The 20,171-nt window shown below is 43.3% G+C and overlaps 1 protein-coding gene across 1 annotated transcript in view; it reads left to right on the plus strand.

The window, feature by feature from the left end:
- Nucleotides 1-20,171, plus strand: part of LOC136950420 (disintegrin and metalloproteinase domain-containing protein 12-like) — a 99,901-nt gene that overhangs the window by 57,088 nt on the left and 22,642 nt on the right. The window contains exons 9-11 of the mRNA XM_067244752.1: nucleotides 16-185; nucleotides 4,078-4,162; nucleotides 6,282-6,430. Of these exons, the coding sequence (XP_067100853.1) occupies nucleotides 16-185; nucleotides 4,078-4,162; nucleotides 6,282-6,430 (404 nt within the window). The remainder of the gene's footprint in view (nucleotides 1-15; nucleotides 186-4,077; nucleotides 4,163-6,281; nucleotides 6,431-20,171) is intronic.

A 20,171-nucleotide genomic window follows, 5' to 3' on the forward strand; every position in this document is an offset into this window, starting at 1 on the left:
TCTTCTTCACCTCAGTTCTACCGAGCCTTAAACATCCGTGTGGCGCTAGTAGGCCTGGAGGTGTGGAGCGACTCGGACAAGTGTCCCATCAGCCAGGACCCCTTCACCACGCTTCATGAGTTCCTGGACTGGAGGAAGGTCAAGCTGCTTCCCCAGAGGCCCCACGACAACGCTCAGCTGGTCAGGTACCTTACAACAGACGGCGTAACACTGTACTACAATATACACGGAATACCCTACACTACTGTCTGAGTTTCCTCCCAGCTTTGAAGCCAGTGGCAGTCCTAGCACATTTGGCGCCCCGGGACAAGGGGCAAGGTTTACACCGCTAATGTTTGAAGCAGTTTGGACTGGTATATCTGAAAACTTTTTTTGCCTACAAAAATATTCCATATTTTATAATTACTCCCATGTTGTCTATGCATTCAACCTCACCACTTTTATGAGACTGGAGTGTTTGTGTCAAAAATGCAGGAAATTGATGCTGCACGTACACCGTCCTTAATTTTCCTGGTCAAACCGGTATTTGGGAGTTGACAGAGTCCGTCGGTAGTCATAATGTACATAATGTCATGCTTCTTTTTTTGTTGCTGAAACATAGGATACATATATTTACATTTAGTCATTTAGCAGACGCTCTTATCCAGAGCGACTTACAGTAAGTACAGGGACAAGTAGGGTGAAGTGCCTTGCCCAAGGACACAACGTCAGTTGGCATGACCGGGAATCGAACTGGCAACCTTCGGATTACTAGTTCTACTCCCTCACCGCTCAGCCACCTGACTCCCTGTGATAGGCTCATATGATCATATATGTGATAGGCTCTTGTGAAAAGGGGCCGTTGTTTATTTTTCTCATACCTTAGTGTTACGATAATTAAAACTGGCTCGACTTCTATATTAGATTGCTTTAGTCTATCCAAACCAAACTATCACTTTACTGCAATAATGTTTTAAGTTTGTTAGCTTTTTTGTCTTTTTGAATTCACTAATAAAAAGATTTAACACTTACTTCCTACTCGGAAGTCGGAATTTCCGAGTGTTATTAAAATGGTTGTGCACTATCCTACTGTCTAACCGCTGCCTGTGCACATGTTTCTACAGTGTTGGTAGGCCTATGCGTGAAATACGAGAGGTCACATACAACTAGCCCGTTTTTATCCACTGGCGTCCCGAACAACGGCTATCCTGGCTAGTTGTATGTGACCTCTTGTGCCGGGACGTTTCTGCTTGAAATACTCCAACATGCACGTTGTGCTCCCATGAAAGGCAAGTTCCGCCAATAGTATGTGCTACCAGAGAATGTCTAATAGGGGAGAACTGCCACTCTCGGGAAACTTACGGGTTCTGAACTGGTTGCAGTTCCACTCTAGTTCCATATGAGGGCGCTAACGGGCGAGTGCAGAATGAATGGAGGTCAATGGAGCTATACCCCTCAAAATCCACTTTTCTCAGGATATAATTTTTTGTCTAGTAATTTAAATGTTGAATTTGAAAGGGGAGACAAAAAAAATACACACTGCTGGGTGTTAGATTTTTTTTAGATTTCTCAACAACAATCAGGTGAAAGACACAAATTTAGCCGTTTAGCTCCATAGACTCCCATTCATTTTGCACTCGCTCGTGATCACCCCCAGTGGAACTCTGGTGGAACTGCAACCAAATTATGTACAATGGGGCTTAAAGATCCTGTAAAGTGGAATTGAAAATTAGTTTTAAGTTCATCACACCACAAAAGAATGTGTTGTTTACTACCCATCAAAATTCTAATGAAAAAACCCCCCAGATAAGTATGTTAAATTAGGCTTTGAAATCGTGAGGAAAATCAGAAGTCTTCTCTGCTTGAGACTGGGGGGGGGGGGGGGGGGCGTGTTGCCTGAAGGAGCTGAAGCTCCGCCCCCTCGAATTTATTGAATTTTGCTACAACAGCCACACTAGCTAAATCAATTGCAGATATCAGATCAGCCATACCTGCAGTCTCTTGAGTGTTTTATGTGTTATTTACTTTGTCTTTGCATTGTACTAGCTGAGTAACAGAATGCAACGGTCTGTGATCTGACGTAGATCGGTCGCTGTGACATCGATTGGTCGGGTTTTGGCTCCGCCTATACAAAACCTGAGCTGAAAACGGAAGAGAAACTGTTCAACGTCTAACTCCACATTTCAGTGCGACAAAGTTTTCGCGCATTGCACACATGCTTTCAGGAACTCATTTCACACGTATATAATGTACTGAGAAGCAAATCATGGAATTTGCTTTACTTTTTTACTAATCTTTAATAGGGAGTCGAGAGGATCTACGTAGACGGGCTCTGGCCTAGCTCTGCTAGTTTGGCTTCGTTTGCACATTCTCGTAAGCACCATTCTGTCTCGTCTTCTATTGGATTGCATACGGGAGGGTAGCGTTAAACACACACTGACAGTCGAAGCACTACAGCGCCGCACTGATCAAATCGCGTAATTGTAAGCCCTTAAAATAGGTTGTATGAGCTCAAATGAGATTGACTAGTCGACAACAGAAATATTTGTCGTAATTATTTTTGTTTCAGCCCGAGTTATGTGTACCCACTTTAAAAAAACATAGGCTACTTCATTTTACCATTACAATTATTGTTACTGCTAGTGTTACTGCTAACTTGTATTTACCTGTCTACACACAAATGGCTGAAGCAAATGCACTTCATAGAATAAAATTAAATTTGTTATCATTTTGCATAGGCTTTACATATTTTGCTATACATATAATCGTATTTAGGTTATACCGTCTGAATTACATACCTGTGCAAGGGAGCCCATCTACTGATAGAAAAGCGAACTGCAGCCTTGACAGGCAGGAAAAAATCTGAATGCGCCGCCGGCAGCAATTGAACAGAAACAGGAGGACAATAGCTTTAAACTAGCTTTTCCAGGTGTGATTTAGAAAGAAAGAAAAATTCTGGACTTATCTAGTATCAGTCAAGAAAAAAGGACCCCTGGAATTTGATCGAGAAGATATGTTTTTCTAGTGCTGTCGAGGATTCTTTAGTTTATTTGTTGTAAAGTTTTTCTTTTGTTGGTTAAACGCACATAGGCATAATTACTAGAGCTTTCAAACGATTAAAATATTTAATCGCGATTAATGTCATAGTAAACTCGCGATTAATCACAATTAATCGCACATTTTTATCTATTCTGAATGTCCCTTGATTTCTTTTTGTCCCATAATTTTTTTCTCATTTTAATGCTCTTATCAACATGGAAAAGTGGATCGGATTGCTTAGTGCAAATGTTTTTTTAAATTGAAAACAACATTGAAATCACCTGGCTTTGACGAGGGGGCGGAGAATTCGCATCAGCTGTGTGCTTGGCCATCAAGTGGTATTTCAGACTGGACGTGCTGCGATGATAGTCTTGTCAATGGAACCATTTGGCAAATTTTTCAAAGTAAACTTTCAATTCAGAATCTTATTGGCATCCATTTTGGCGCCTCGCCATCTACTCAAAACGTAAAGTGAGCCTACTACTCTTTAGCCGGCTCGCAAGCCAAACAAGTGCGTGCGGCGTGCCTGTTGTTTTGTTTCCGGTCTAGCTAGATCCGGTGTGGTGTTGTAGTTTTTCTAACGTCAGTGTTGCAACAGCATGTGAAAAAAACTACAAAGTTTTCTAGGCCAAAAATAACGTTAATCTCGCGATAGAAAAATTTAAGACGTTAAAATGGGTTTGCGTTAACGCCGTCAATAACATGTTTAAATGACAGCACTAGTTTTTTCTCTTTACTGTGGTGAAATGACCGGCGCTCAGCGCTTCTAATGATTAACACAAAAACAATCACACCCTGTCTGAAGGCGTGAAAAGGCTAGAATCTTTCAAGGGGGATTTCTCTGGTCGAGCATTCCAGGTTTACCAACATTCAGATCGGTGAATCTTCTTCAACTATTTTCTGATTTCAATGGATGACACATTATTTGAAAGCTTACAGTCTGCACTTTCACAATCTGTAAAAAACTGAGAAATGACCTTGGCTGACAACGGTCCCTTCTGACTAGAGTGTGTCACATAGTATTTGTTTTGAACTCCACTGTGTTGTTGACCTCCACAGCGGTGTCTACTTCCAGGGCACTACCATCGGCATGGCACCCATCATGAGCATGTGCACAGCGGAACAGTCAGGAGGCATCGTCATGGTGAGTAGCCCTAGGTGGAATCTTTTTTTCTTGCCTGCCGATAGGATTTTCTGTATTTCTGTCGTACATAGGCGGAAATCCCGTTGGGACACGACCCCCCCATTCCTGGGAAAAATGCCACTGCTATCGTAGTGCATCCATGATGCGTGGTAAACATGGTTTTCATTGACCTGCTTCATCCCTCTCCTTCCTCTCCACCCTCCATCTTTTGTTCTCCATCTTGCTTGTTGATGAGCTCTTGGCTCCTTCCATCCCCTCTGAGACTGCAGTGAGTGAGCATAGGGCTGCCTGGCTGACACACTACCAACAATTATTTACATAAGAAATGCACTCGTTGACCAACCCCTTTATGTACCACGTCAACAGAATAGGTGATGTTGTGTCTTAGCCTTGTTCCAGTGGGTGGGAGAGCACAGACTGATAAATCAACAGAAGTATCAATTACACACGTAGAGACACTCTTGTTTAACGTGCCACAACAAACGAGAGAACAGAAGGAGATATATCACAGAGTAGGAACAGAAATGTTGTAAATGATCACTTATAAGTGGAGCCTGTTGAGTAAAATCCTATACCTTCTGCAAGAGTAGCCCCATAATGCAGTGAAGTACGTTCTAATAGACCTCACCAATCTACTATCCTCCTCTCTCCTCTTTCCTCTCTCTCCTCCTGTCTCTGGGTCCCTTGCTTTCTCTCTGCCTCTCTTCCTCCCCCATCTCTCTGTCTTTCTCTTTCTTACTCCCCATCTCTCTCTCTCTCTCTCTCTCTCTCTCTCTCTCTCTCTCTGTTTTGTCATGGTTGGGTGATGAGCAGGGTTTTACAGCCTTTTTACACATGTTTATCAGCTCTGGTCCCTGCAGATGGTAAACCGTGGACATGGTCAATACACAAACCTGCACAGGCATGCACGCACACACACACACAGGCATCAGGTCACAGACAGGAACAGTTTCTCTCCTCATTTATTCAATATTTGGAAATGATTTCCCCCATACATTATTCCAGTGTAAACCTTCAGGTAGATTAATGTCACACATCCGTCCTTAATTAGTCTGGCCCTCGCATGAATACAAAGAATGTTCTGAATACCCGGCGTCCATGTTGAATCTGTTTGAGCAGACAGAAGGTTTACATCTTCTATTCAAATCATGCCGTCCTTTTCAGCATGTGCTCAACAATCACGGAAGGTGTTATTCCAGAGACAGGAATTAGAGTTCTTTGCATAAATCCCAAACTCCACAGCTGGATCCTTCAGTGCTGACAGCTGGTCACCGCTGTGTTCACCTCCCCTGCTGCGGAGCTGTTCTTCTGTTCAGGCCTGACTTCAACACTGTTGCTGAATAATGCACGGCGACTGAAGACTTTCCCTTAACGTGCGCTCACACATACACACACACTTTTCCACCCACCTCGGAGATGGGAGCTCTCGCCGTTCAATTATTTATCGGGTGTTTTGGCACGTGCGTTCCCCGTCTCCAACACCTCTGAACACCTCAGCAGCTGCTCTGTCTGTCCATCCGTCTATCTGTTAGAATGCCTATCTAACCAAGCTTCTAATCTGTCCGTCCATCTGGATGTGTTTTTTTGCTCCACATCTCTTGTCTGATGTGTTGGTGCTGCGAGAAGCGGCGTAGCATAGAGTGAGTTCACAGTCCGTGTGTGTCTAGACCAGGACATCTGTTGCTGTCAAGGTGTGGAGAGCTGGATGAATGTGACAGGCTGCTGCCTACTGCTTTTCCTCTCCTCCTGTATCAACACACTGACAGGGCGACGCTCGGATAAGCACAGACACAACCAGTAGAAGCAATTAAAAACTCTGTTCTCCAGTGAGCTTTGAGTGATATTTCTCCCACTTTTGGAGAAGTTGATATATGGATGGTGATGATTCCTGTCACGTCTGTCAAATGGAATGGGAAAGGAAACAGTTCTGAGAAATGAACAAATAACCAATATTCGCAGGGGTTAATGCTGGACTAAATTCGATTATCGTAATGTCAGAATAACACTTAGAGATCATTAACATTTCATGACATGTCTGTCTTATGTAGTGACTAGTAAAGGGTAAACTACTGTGCTGATTCTCTAAATACAGACTATGAATAAGCTTTTTTTCTCCCAGGACCATTCTGACAACCCCCTGGGGGCGGCAGTGACCCTCGCCCATGAGCTGGGCCACAACTTTGGAATGAACCACGACACGCCAGAGAGGGGGTGCGGCTGCAGGGTGACGGTGGACCGTGGGGGGTGTATCATGACCCCCTCCACCGGGTGAGTTGGAACATTACTCCTTCTATCCACCCTCACATGTTGTTATTACAAAATGGGTAATGTGACCATAAATGACATGGCTGATTCAGACATACGGTATAGATGAGAAGCAGGGTTTTTCCTGCATAGAGAACATTTTGGCGCGCGCCAAAGCCGTTTTCCCGAGCGCCAATGACAAATCCCGAGCGCCAAAGGCAAAAAAAGTATGCGATGAAGAAAAGAAAAAAAGCTGTGTTCATCACGCGTGCAATGCATGTCAGCGAATATGTTCTCAATAGTATGTTTCAAGTAGGCTACAGCCGAACCTTCGTTCTGCGTCATATATAGCTGAGTATCATCTGCATAACAGTGAACATTTACCCCAAAGCTTCTAATTATGTTTCCTAAAGGCAACATATAGAGTGAAAATAACAGAGGGCCTAGAACTGAACCCTGTGGTACTCCGTATTTTACAGTGGAGCTCCTGGATGAGCAGCCATCGTAGTGGACATATTGTGATCTATCAGATAGATACGATCTAAACCACTGAAGTGACGTACCAGAAATCCCAACATAGTTCTCCATACGTTCCAGGAGAATCTCATGATCCACAGTGTCAAAAGCTGCACTTAGGTCTAGAAGAACCAGGACAGAGATAGAGCCCGCGTCAGAGGCTAATAATAGCTCATCGACTACCTTGGCTAATGCAGTTTCAGTGCTGTGGTGAAGACGAAATCCAGACTGGAGAGGTTCATAAAGCTGATTTGAGGAGAGGTGCTCAATGAGCTGTTGTGCCACAGCCTTTTCTAAAATTTTGGAGAGAAATGGCAAATTTGAAATTGGCCTGAAGTTGCTAAGACAACCTGGATCCAGGTTTGTTTTTTTAAGAAGGGGCTTAATAATAGCTTGTTTGAAATCGTCGGGGACTTGGCCAGTTACAATAGATTCATTAATAATACTAAGCATGGGTGGTCCAATAATAGGGAGAAGTTCCCTACAGAGTTTGGCCGGGAGGGGATCGAGAAGGCAGCTAGTGGGTTTCGAGGAGTCTATCGGCTCGATGAATGCTTCCATAGAAATAGGGTTAAAGTGAGAGCCTCAGCATGCAGCATGCTTGGTATAGAGGAAAGTTCAGTTTTGATGGCCACTCCTCCCGGACTAGTCTGTAGTTTGTCCCTTATTGCATAGATTTTTTGGTCAAAGAAATCTAAGAAATCATTGGGAGAGAGATCTGAACTAACACAGAGTGTACTTTTCTTAGTGAGTTTTGCAACAGTATCAAATAGGAACTTAGTGTTGTGTTTGTTCTTACTAATCAACTTAGAGAAATATTCTGATCTGAACTTGCTTGTACTCCATTTGGCTGTCCTTCCAGGCCAGGCGGAAAACCTCCAATTTAGTGGTACGCCACTTATGTTCTAGTTTTCTAGTGGACCTCTTGAGAGTGCGGGTTTCCTCTGAATACCATGGAGCCAGTTTCTTGTCTTTTCTTTTCCTTGGTTTCAGACATATAGATAAGATGGATGAATCAGACATATAGGTAAGATGGATGAATCAGACATATGGATGAATCAGACATAAATAAGATGGATGAATCAGAGATAAGATGTCTGTATCAGACATAAATAAGATGGCCGAATCAGACATATAGATTAAAAGGATAAATCAGAGATAAGATGGATGAATCAGACATATAGATGAGAGGTGGCTGAATCAAAGGCGAAACTGAGTATGGGATGGTTAATGCAGTGTGGACAGCTGTGTTCACACTAGGGATGCACCGATCCGACTTTTTCAATACCGATACCGATGTTTGGGCTTTGTGTATCTGTCGATACCCGATACCGATCCAATACCGTTGTTTAATTAATAATAAACTGTATACCTCCCACCTTATACCTTCCTTCCACCATGTGGAAGAGACTAAAGGCACCATACTTTCCTAACTAAACATTACTTTCCTAACTATGACAAAATAACAGATGTAATGTACTGAATTCTTATTTATTTGTCATTTAAAAAACACTTGTGCATTCAAAATTCGAAAATAGAATGTAATCAACCGTATTAAAATAAATAAAATGTAGCAGTAGAAACAAAATTGTGTATTGGTCAAACATACAATAGTAATCAAACAGTTACCAAACATTGTAAACATGTAAAAAAAAAAGATTGGAATTCTTATTTATTTGTTGTCGCTGGTGTGTGAACCATGGAAGTTTTTAGCTTGAAGCATTGCACCGTGCGGTGTAAAACTTGTGTCCAAACAGTGGACAGTTAAACTTAAAAGTAACATGGAGTGAGCCAAAGAGTCGGCTGTGTGGAGATATTTCACGCTTGCCACACCAACTAGTTCGTCGGCTGTTTGCAATGTCTGCAAAGTAGGGCTAAATGTTTTTAGGGGTGGTGTTAGTACTGGAAAGTACAATACTACCAATTTAACCCTCGTGCTGCCTTCGAGTCACATGACCCAAAGGTTCACAACGAACCATCGTTGTGTTTACCCAATTTTACCCAATACAAAAACAAATAAAAATAATTTTCTTTTAACCATTCCAATGTGGGGGGTCTGAGACAGCCCGACAGTTAAAAGAAAATGCTTCACGTTGTTTTTGTATGAGGTAAATTTGTCGCAATACGACGGTGGGTCACAATGACTGATGGGTCAGAATGACCCGAAGATAACACAAGGGTTAATCAAGCACATCCAAAAGCACAATGCTAGGAGCACGCCGAATTCCTGCAGCTCAACAACTCTACTATACGCGCCCATACGTGATCGTTCAAATGCGGGTCTCACAGCGTAATGTCGCATATGCGATTTAGAACATTCCAACTGAATATTTTCCGATACACAAAAACTGTGCGACAAACGCTGTATGGCTTCAATATGTACTAATGAGAAGGCTAACAGGTATCACTAGCATGCTAGTGCTACGAGTATTATGCTTGCTGTGGGGACCGTCGGAAATATTTAGAATTCACGCATCTAAAGGTTTGGTTAAGTCATGCTACTGAAAAATGACATATATGTGCTGCAAAAAAAAAAAAGATGGATCGGCCAGTGGATCTGTAAATTTTTTCGATCCTCGATCCAGCTACTTTGTCAATATCTGGGCCGATATCCGATCTTAATATTGGATCGGTGTACCCCTAGTTCACACAGTGGAATTCTGACGGTCATGTTTTCTCTCAGCCAGGCACACTTTGGCATTTGCTGGTTCATTACACCGAAATGAGACTCATTTGGTTAGGCTTTGCAAATGACGTCCGTGTCCCCCAACTATCCAGAATGCATTAGGCGTGGGCAGTAGCATCGTTAACCTTGCACCAGATAACCCCCGCATCAGATTTGGTAAATGTCACTCAAAACAGCAAATAACTGTAGTTTATTGTCTGCCAGACATATTACTAATAAGCTCACTGAACCTGTGGACTGTTGGGTTTATGGCCAACAAGCATCTGGGCTCGGGCCTTGTGGCAGTATGACTCACTCCGATGGGAAGGCCAGCGGTTTACACATACAAAACAAGTGCATGGCTGAATGGCTGACAGAATGCAACCTCACTTTCGTCTGAAACTGAACACACATGTGCCTATCTCATTGCAGCATGCACCGCAGGATGAAAACCTTGTTAATGGAAACTTCTAGACTTGGCACATCCAAAAAAGACATCACCAGTGAGCCTGTCGTGCTGCTAGACAGAGCTGACCTGAGTAGAACTGTTGTGCTTGCCCTCTCCAGCTAAGCTCCAGTTCTGCCTGGGACCAGAGTGTTTATGCTGGATCCTCCCAGTGTGTTTGGCTTGGACCTGGCCCACGAGAAGCGGGGTAACACTATTCCCGATTATATGCTCATAAAACAACACAGCAGCAAGCTGTAAAGGAAAGCTGAAAGTTGTTGGTGGGCATCCTCCTCAGTCAGTAGAGCTCTTTAAAATGCCATCAGAAGGAGGGAAAATGAAGTGACAGAGAGAGAAAATGAGAAAGAGACAGAGTAAGAGAACATTTAAAAAGGAGACTGATGCTCTTCAGAATCAGAATGGGTTTTATTCGCCATGAAAGCTTGCACAGACAAGGAATTTGCTTTGGCAGGAAGGTGCAAACATTTAACATATAGGAATCTAACATTTTTATATTAGGACTAGCTATACTAAGGGTACATAAGTAGCAAACTAAGGGTACATAACTAGCAATGGAATTAGATTAAAATAAGCTATACAATAAAATCTAAGATTATATTGTGCAGTGCAAAAAGCAGTGTTGTTTTAAGGGCATTGAGTCATGAAGTCAGTGTGAACCCTTGGCCTTGTTGAAGAGGCCAACAGCGGAAGGGAAGAAACTGTTTTTGAGTCGTGTGGTATTGGTCCTGATGGACCGCAGCCTTCTGCCGGAGGGGTGTGACTGAAACAGGGAGTGACCAGGGTGGGAGGATTCGGCCACAATCTTCCTCGCTCGCCTCAGGGTCCTCGAGGTGTGCAGGTCCTCGAGGGTAGGCAGATTGCAGCCAATCACCTTCTCAGCAGTGCGGATGATACGCTGCAGCCTGCTCTTGTCCTTGGCAGTGGCAGCAGCGTACCAGATGGTTATGGAGGAGGTGAGGATGGACTCAATGATGGCTGTGTAGAAGTGCACCATCATTGTCTTTGGCAGGTTGAATTTCTTCAGTTGCCATAGGAAGTACATCCTCTGTTGTGCTTTCTTGGTGAGGGAGCTGATGTTCAGTTCCCACTTGAGGTCCTGGGAGAGGATAGTGCCCAGGAAGCGGAAGGACTCCACAGTGTTGACTGGGGAGCAGGGCCGGCCCAAGGCATAAGCGAACTAAGCGGCTGCTTAGGGCCCCCGTGGCCACCAGAGGGCCCCCAAGAGCGCATGAAATTACAGTTTAATGTACCGTGTTTCTTCAATTAAACGCTGCTGTCGTTTAAACTCTGCACCAAAAATGAACATTGTGTAATAAACGCCGCCCCAGAAATACGGTAGGAGTAGCATGTCCTGAAATACCTAGTAGCAGCATGTCATTTTAATGAACATTTTCTTGTGTTGCTCTACTAGGGGTCCACTGTTAGCTAAATACGTTTCACATATCACATCAACATACCTTACTTAGTAAATTACTCTAGCTAGCTAGAGACTAGCTGTTAGTCGGCATTAGAAGGGAGCTTACGAAAAAATAGCCATAAAACGAATAGCAGTCTAGCTTATTGCTAACGCCTGTCTAGATTATCTATTGAAAGAACTGGACAAGCAGGTGCTCTTGCGTTAGCAAGCTAAACTAGTTTACAGGCTACAGTAGGTAGTCTAGGTGTTTTTGCTATCTAGCTGTTCTTCCATTCCTTGCAAATCAGCCTTAATAAAAAGCAGATGAGATAGAGCTAGCTAGTCTAACTAACATTGACATTTGCTCGTTGCTTAATCGGTGATTTAGAAGACGGTACTGTTCAAACTGTCTAAGAACATTTAATGTAGCGAACTAACACGTTAGCATGTTCACGCAGCTAGCCTAGAATACCGTATTTCTTCGATTAAAGGTCGCCCTGAAATAAACGCTGCCCTCGAATAAACGGTGCACCAAAAATGAACAATGTGTAATAAATTGAAGTTTAATCGAAGAAATACAGTAATTAAGAAAAAATTATAACAATTGGCGACGCCAAGGGTCCTCAAAATAAATTCTGCTTAAAGATCCTGTAAAGTAAATTCCATGTTTTGCTTCTAAGTACATTATATACGTGTGAAATGAGTTCCTGAAAGCATGTGCAAAGCACTAAGACTTTGTCACACTGAAATGTGGAGTTAAACCGAAAAACAGTTTCTCTTCCGTTTTCAGATCAGGTTTTAATGGGCGGAGCCAAAAAATGCTCTATCTACATCATTTCGCCCTATCTACGCCAGATCACTGAATGGCTCCTCCTGCTGTACTGTTATTGTAGCCTACATCAGCTAGCTAGCTAGCTTCAGGATGTCTCCCACCACCCACAACTGCATCTTCCCTGGATGCAAGAAATCCAGCTGCGCTGCAACGCCATTTAAGTTCCCTATTGATAATGAAAGGAAAAATAGGTGGATAGATTTTGTGAAGAGCCACGCTCATGGAAAGCTTCGGATAAACTCCAACAGCCGCCTCTGCACTGACCACAGGGGCGACACCAGAGAATTTTTAATGCAGGTGCTAAGGGGGTACTAGATCATTGACAGGGGGAGCTGCGCAATTCTATATATTATATATAAATACTATCAGGGCCGCCTGGGCCGGAATGGGACCCATTTTCAGCCCGGCAGTGTAATGGCCAAAGCCAGCCCATCCCCCATCAGGGGCCGAGCCATACGTTGAACAATCGGGGCTTAACCCGAACCTAGAACCTAGTCAAGGTTTTGATGCGAATTGCGCGCGAGCGCAATTTTTTGCATTAATTTCTGTGCAAAATAGTTTTTTGAGCTTTCTGTAGGCTAATATAAATATTTCGTTGGACTCTTATTGTAATATTTTCTGGAAATTACAACCCAAACTAGAGAGGGTACAATTTCTGGGGAAATTGTAGGGTGTGCTTGCTTGCGTTGGTTGCACAGGGGTCTGTATATTTAATATAAAAAGGCATAGGGCCTACTTATTATTTATAAAGATTACATAGATTTAAAAGCATCTTTTTTTTGCTGCTCATTTACAACTCAAAATACGAGTGAAGTGTAGAGTGAAATATGATGTCTTCTCATTTCCCCTGCAAGAGGCAGCCTCATTGTTGAATCAAAACGAATACATTTGGCAGACCGGTGTAAAGATTGACCTAATCTCTATGACTTAAACGTCCTTTTATCTTTTTCCTTTCTCGTGATATTTTCAGGCATTTAGCCTACTCATTGCATTCATTCATTAATAAAGAACCCCCTTTGAAGATTATTCTACGACGTTACCGGCAGTAGAAGATGGAATCGCGATTCAAACAGTACCATCTGCTAACTGAAAATATGGCCCCCAAAACGTAAATAAGCTTGACATTTATTTAGTGGAAAATCGCTCATTCATAAAAAGCTCACTGGTAGCGATCATTGTCAGTAACAACGCAAAATGCGATATAGCCCTGTGTGGAGAAGCCCCGGTAAATTGTACTACTACGGTACAGTACTAGACTACTGCTGTGTTCGTCTTGGTAGCGATTGCGTTGGTTGAATTTGATTTAACGTTCCGTTGTACGGTTTAGGCTGAAATTAATTATTTTCATGAACAGATTGACAAAGTTTAGGCTGTGGCAATGAAGTTCAAGTTAGTAGTCAGATAGTTTCACCTATTGAAAGACTTTTGATTTAAGTAAGGGGAGTGCCGAACATGTTCTGTCGCCGTTTGACTTCCTAAACAGCTGTGTAGATGTTTTTGTAGTGTCTCGCGTAGGCTACAACGTTGCAGTGAGCTACACTAGTTTGAAAACACAGGTAATGATAATTTCGTTTACTTGTAATCTAATGTCATAATAAATCCTACAACGAAAACACGTGTGACTACCTGTAGCAGAACATTCGTTTCGCATCTGTTAACTTGGGGGATAGCTAGGCTAACTATAGCTTTACTGCAAGGCAACTGCAGAAACGCCACAAGTAAAGAGGCGAGGGTGATAACTATTTACTCATTTTACTTTGTGATGTGAAACACAATTGTGAAATGTAGTGTACAATATTAGCTGATATTATTAAGGACGTAGGCCCACATCTACTTTCGGAAACAGTAGTCTATTTCTATTTCACTGAAGCATTAGCATCATAGTATGGAGGTGTATCATTGTGCCACAATGAATTAAATAAATACACCATTAAATAAATAAATACACCATTAAATAATTACTTAAATGTGTCATGAATTAATTAAAATAGACATTAAATACATAAATGTGTTCTTAAATGTGTCATGAATTAATTAAAATACCAATTCATTTAATGTAAAATACATATATAATTATTTCACTATTTAAGTATTTCATGCTAAATTTCATGCTACATTTCATGCTACATTTCATGCTACATTTCACAACGAGTTGTGTTGCAGTGCTTCATTAATTGTGTTATCTGTCAAACTCGCCCATCAAAGTCAGTGGGTGGGGTTAGCGCGAATCTAGTCTGATCCATTGCGTTGGTCTGAAGTAGAGTGCCTGGATAGAGACGATGGAGGATCTTCATGAACTTTCTATGGAGTTGGTGAGAGACAATTTAGACTTAGCTGACGATGTGGAAGCAGGACCTGCTGACCCAGAGCATGTAGCGAGTAAAGCAGAGGAACTTCTTAAAGTTATTGGGTGTGCTAACGCCTTCGGCGAGCACAACCATTGTTCTCTCACATATATATTATTGTTTATTTTCGCCCCCCTAAGGATCAGTCAATATATGGAATACATAGACAACGCCTGTGTCAAAATGTTGTCTTGGTCTCGATTGCGTTGCTTGTATTTTTATTTACGTTCCGTTGCACGGTTTAGGAGGTTACAACGTTTTTGTGGCAAAAAGTGCCTTTAGTCAACGAAGGGTAATCAGTGCTAGCTACGTCACCACGTCAGCACACGTTAGCAACGACGCATGGATTGATGTGCTGTTGTTACTTCATTGCCACAGCCTAAACTTTGTCAATCTGTTCATGAAAATAATTTATTTCAGCCTAAACCGTACAACGGAACGTTAAATCGAATTCAACCAACGCAATCGCTACCAAGACGAACACAGCAGTAGTCTAGTACTGTACTGTAGTAGTAGAATTTACCGGGGCAGCTTCTCCACACAGGGCTATATCGCATTTTGCGTTGTTACTGACAATGTTACCAGTGAGCTTTTTATGAATGAGCGATTTTCCACTAAATAAATGTCAAGCTTATTTTGGGGGCATATTTTCAGTTAGCAGATGGTACTGTTTGAATCGCGATTCCATCTTCTACTGCCGGGTAACGTCGTAGAATAATCTTCAAAGGGGGTTCTTTATTCATGAATGAATGCAATATGAGTAGGCTAAATGCCTGAAAATATCACGAGAAGGGAAAAACTTAAAAGGACGGGTCATTCTGACCCATTAGTCATTGTGACCCACCTTCGTATTGCGACAAATTTACCTCATACAAAAACAAAGTGAAGCATTTTCTTTTAACTGTCGGGCTGTCTCAGACCCCCCACATTGGAATGGTGAAAATAAAATTATTTTTATTTGTTTTTGTATTGGGTAAAATTGGGTAAACACAACAATGGTTCGTTATGAACCTTTGGGTCATGTGACCCGAAGGCAGCACGAGGGTTAAATCATAGAGATTAGGTCAATTTTTACACCGGCCTGCCAAATGTATTCGTTTTGATTCAGCAATGAGAGACATCTATTTCATTCTACACTTCACTCATATTTTGAGTTGTAAATGAGCAGCAAAAAAAAGATGCTTTTAAATCTATGTAATCTTTATAAATAATAAGTAGGCCTATGCATTTTTATATAAAATATACAGAAATATCAGTTGTAAAATGGCATTAAAAAACTGACCCTTGTGCAACCGACGCAAGCAAGCACACCCTACAATTTCCCCAGAAATTGTACCCTCTCTAGTTCTTTTTGCATCAGCTTAATCTTGCTAACTCCACAACAATAAATGATTGTTTAGGCTTGTCTCCGTGGCAACAAACTTGGTACACGCACGTGTGTTTGAGAAAGAGAGCATGCGCGACAACTGAAAACGGCACTTTTTAATCCACGGTCTGATCATGCTCTTATTTAGATTAAAACCTAGTGTAGCCTATTAGCTTACTTATCAGTCACAGTAATTTAACACATATCGTTTTATTCGGTGTGTGAAAAAAACTAAGAGAAAGCAGGCGATCTGCTGGGCCAATTTATGAGCGGGCAGAGCGGCCCACCGTGAATTCTCCCGATTCTCCCGATGGCCACTCCGGGCCTGAATACTATTAATAAATGAGCAATATTTTTTGGGGTGCTATCGGGGTGCTTTGGTCTTTCTTGGGGGTGCTGAAGCACCTGCTAGCCCCTCCCTTGCGCCGCCCACGACTGACCATTTCACGGCGGAAAATGTTTACATGGACCAGAGACAACGGGGTTCACCAACACACGGCTTCTCTTGCAGAGCGGAGCCGTACCGAGCATCGCCCCTCCGGCCGTTCCTCCTCCGGTCGCACCTGGACCATCCACCGCCGCCAGCAGTTCATCACTCAGTTCTGTGTGCTTGTTATAATTATACTAGATAACTTTTCCAGAGGTATCTCTGCTATGAATTAGTGCAAACCGCTAAATTGATATTAGGCTACTCGGTGTAGAATGATATGGTAGCTAATGTGTTAGAAGTAGCCTAGTTGGAGAGCTCACTGTCTGCTGTCTCTGGTGTCCATTTTTACTGTTACAGCTCAGGGGAACATTTCATTTATATGCATCTGTATGTTTCACTCATTGAACAAATAAATTCGAATTCTATACGGTTTTGTTCGACATAGCATCCATTATCTGGGTCGGAGGTAGACACTAGGCAGCGAGGGGCGGAGCTTCAGCTGCGTCAGGCGATACGCCCCCCCAGTCTCAAGCAGAGAAGACTGCTGATTTTTTTCACGATTTCAAAGCCTAATTTAACATACTTGTCTGTGTTATTTTTTCATTCGAATTTGGATGGGTAGTTAATAACACATTATTCTGTGTGTGGCGAACTTAAAACTTGTTTCCAGGTCCACTTTACAGGATCTTTAAGGCCCCATAAAGGCTTGGGCCGGCCCTGCTGGGGAGTCACACAGGGTGATGGGGGTGAGTGGGGCTGTATTCTTCCTGAAGTCCACAGCCATCTCCACTGTCTTAAGAGCATTGAGCTCTAGGTTGTTCTGGCTGCACCAGGTCACCAGGTTGGCCGCTTCCAACCTATAATCAGACTCGTCTCCACCAGAGATGAGCCCAATGAGGGTGGTGTCGTCCGCAAACTTCAGGAGTTTGACGGACGGATGACTAGAGGTGCAGCTGTTGGTGTACAGGGATAAGAGCAGAAGAGAAAGGACACAGCCCTTGGGTGATCCAGTGCTGATGGACCGGGAGTCAGAGACTTGTGTTTCCAGCTTAACACACTGCTTCCTGTCAGACAGGAAGTCTGTGATCCACCTGCAGGTGGAATCAGGCACGTTCAGCTGGGAGAGCTTGTCCTGAAGCAGGGCGGGGATGATGGTATTGAAGGCAGAGCTGAAGTCCACAAACAGGATCCTGGCATAGGATGCTGGGGAGTCCAGGTGCTGTAGGGTGAAGTGGAGAGCCATGTTAACTGCATCATCCACAGACCTGTTGGCTCTGTAGGCAAACTGCAGGGGGTCCAGTAGAGGGTCTCTGATGGATTTAAGGTGTGCCAGCACCAGGCGCTCGAAAGACTTCATTACCACTTTTAGACATTATCACGTTAAAACCACACAAAAAAAGGAGAGGAGAGAGAAAGAAAGGGAAGATGTAAGAGAAGGGAAGTGTGGAAACAAAGCACTTTCGCTGGAAATCGAGCTCTTGTCTTTCTTCACTGAGGGCAGAAATGGATGTGGAGCTATTTTCTTACTCACATGTAAATTTAATGCTCCTGGATCCCCCCAGCAGCTTGAGATAGATACTTAACTACTCCTGAACACCTTCTATTATACAGTGCAACCTAGGGAAAGCTTGTCACGACAGCCAAATCCAGTTCAGATTCACTGCAGTGGAAACAGATCTCTCCTCTGGCCCTGGTCTGACTGTCTGTTCTCACAGCACAAAGGACAATGTGTTGTTTGCCAAAGCCGGACCTGAGATAACGGCTATAATTTCTATCTCTTGAAATCCCCCACACACGGCCACACGCAACTGGCTCTGCTGAAATTCACCTGAGCTCCATTCATCAGCCTCAAGCTACAATTATTTGTTTATTACTCCTGCTGCTATGTTTTTCCAGGCAGTCGACCAAGCGGCTCTTTCAACATGTCATTATGCAAAAGGCCTGTTTTCGTTGCGGGAATTCAAAATGAGTCTCCAACAAAAAGATGATGGGGATATCCACTGATATCCCAACATGCCTCTGCAACTTTGTAGGTGGTGTGCACCCTATCAAAGACTGGGGTCTCACTTGATCAAATTGTGCACTCTTCTTACGTAACTTTAACATGCACAGAGAGATAAATATCCTTCAGGTAGGGTGGTGGCTGGGAATGTGGAAAGGAAGTGAGACAGGAAGGAGAGAGAAGGAGAAATGAAGGGAGAGATAATGAGATCCAGTTCATTATTATTACAGTGGCAGGAGGGGGGCAGTAAAACCACAGGCTGTCCCTGTGCCAAGCAGCCAGCTGCACATCTGCATACAAAGCTGAACTCATCCTCCTCCCATGAGTCATGGCCAATCATAGACCCCCCCCCGCAACCCCCCCCCCCCACACACACACACAACCCTCCTCCCACTTTACCCCCATCTCTCAATAATAATAGGTTGGTGTCTCTCATCCACATTGACACCACCCCTCACCCTCACTTTCTTGTTCTTACCCTCTGTTGGGGACCCTGTCTGTTATCAGACTGTCATATTAGCCTTCCACATCGGGCTCCCTTCCTGTGTTTAATGATGTAACAAGACCCAGACGAGCTGATGAGTGCGTGCACCTCCCCCCACTCATACACATCCAGCCCCTCGCCCCCTCCTTCCATACCTCTATCATTTCGTAGAATCACAGCTGGATGAGTTGTCTTGGATGTGGATCAGAGGCGCGTCTGGGCCCTCGGCCGGGCGAATTCGACCCATCCCATGGTGCCGCAGAGGAACACCCTAACCCACTTTGTTTAATGAGCTCCACAGGGAAATCAATGGAAAGGGACTCTTTAATATCAGTTAGACCAGACTGCCAGGCACCAAAGGACACGATACTGCAGATCATATCACTTAATGTGGTCATCCGCAGCCCGCCTCTACTCTGCGTCAACGACTGAAGAGCTTTTCTCTGAGTTGAGGGGTCGCTGGGTTATCTACGGTCATTCTTTGCTAGTGCTGGTTGACTTCCTACTCAGGGCTAGCAACGGTGGCGTTTTAATCTCCAGTCGGCAGTGCAATGCTCTGAAGAGTATCCACTCCACATTCACAATAAATTTGGTTTGTTTAGTGAGGCAACATTCTGGAACATTTAGTTTTTACATATGGACCGATTTATTGAGAAAACATGCAATTACAGTCAGAGTTTATGCAATACCAGCTTCTCTCCCTAACTTACTTCAGAAACTCGTTTCTTGGCCTCTTCTGTTACGGGGGATGATAATATTGATGATAAAATTATAGCTGAGGCAATGTCACAGATACAGGCTTCCCAGGACAGGATCCTATGTGTTCAGTGCTATTCGAAGGACGTGGACAGTGAACCTATTTAAAAACCTGAAACCACCCTCTCAATTTCATGGATGTACAGATTGACAGCATTTCCCAGATAACTCTAACTGACTAATATAATGTATGCTAACAGGCTAACTTACTAATGAACTAACCAACTAACTATGGCAGTAGTTTGTTAGTGAGTGTGGCGTCTTGTGTGCATTTGATGTTGTGCCAGTCTAGTTGAACTTGCCTCCGTGCAAGTGAGTCTTCTTGTTGATCCAGCCAGCCAGATGTGAGCATGGTGGTCTTGGTGTTGGCATGGCAGAGTGTGCCCTGTTCGCAGTATTACTAACAGGCTTTATCTCCTCAGGCTTATCAGGGTACTTGGAGGGGATGGGGGATGGTTAAACCAGACCAGGGATAGATGTTGCGACTCTGTTCTTATCTCCAGGCCT

This window comes from Osmerus mordax, chromosome 10, assembly GCF_038355195.1.
Source record: "Osmerus mordax isolate fOsmMor3 chromosome 10, fOsmMor3.pri, whole genome shotgun sequence".
NCBI classification, from domain to species: Eukaryota; Metazoa; Chordata; class Actinopteri; order Osmeriformes; family Osmeridae; genus Osmerus; species Osmerus mordax.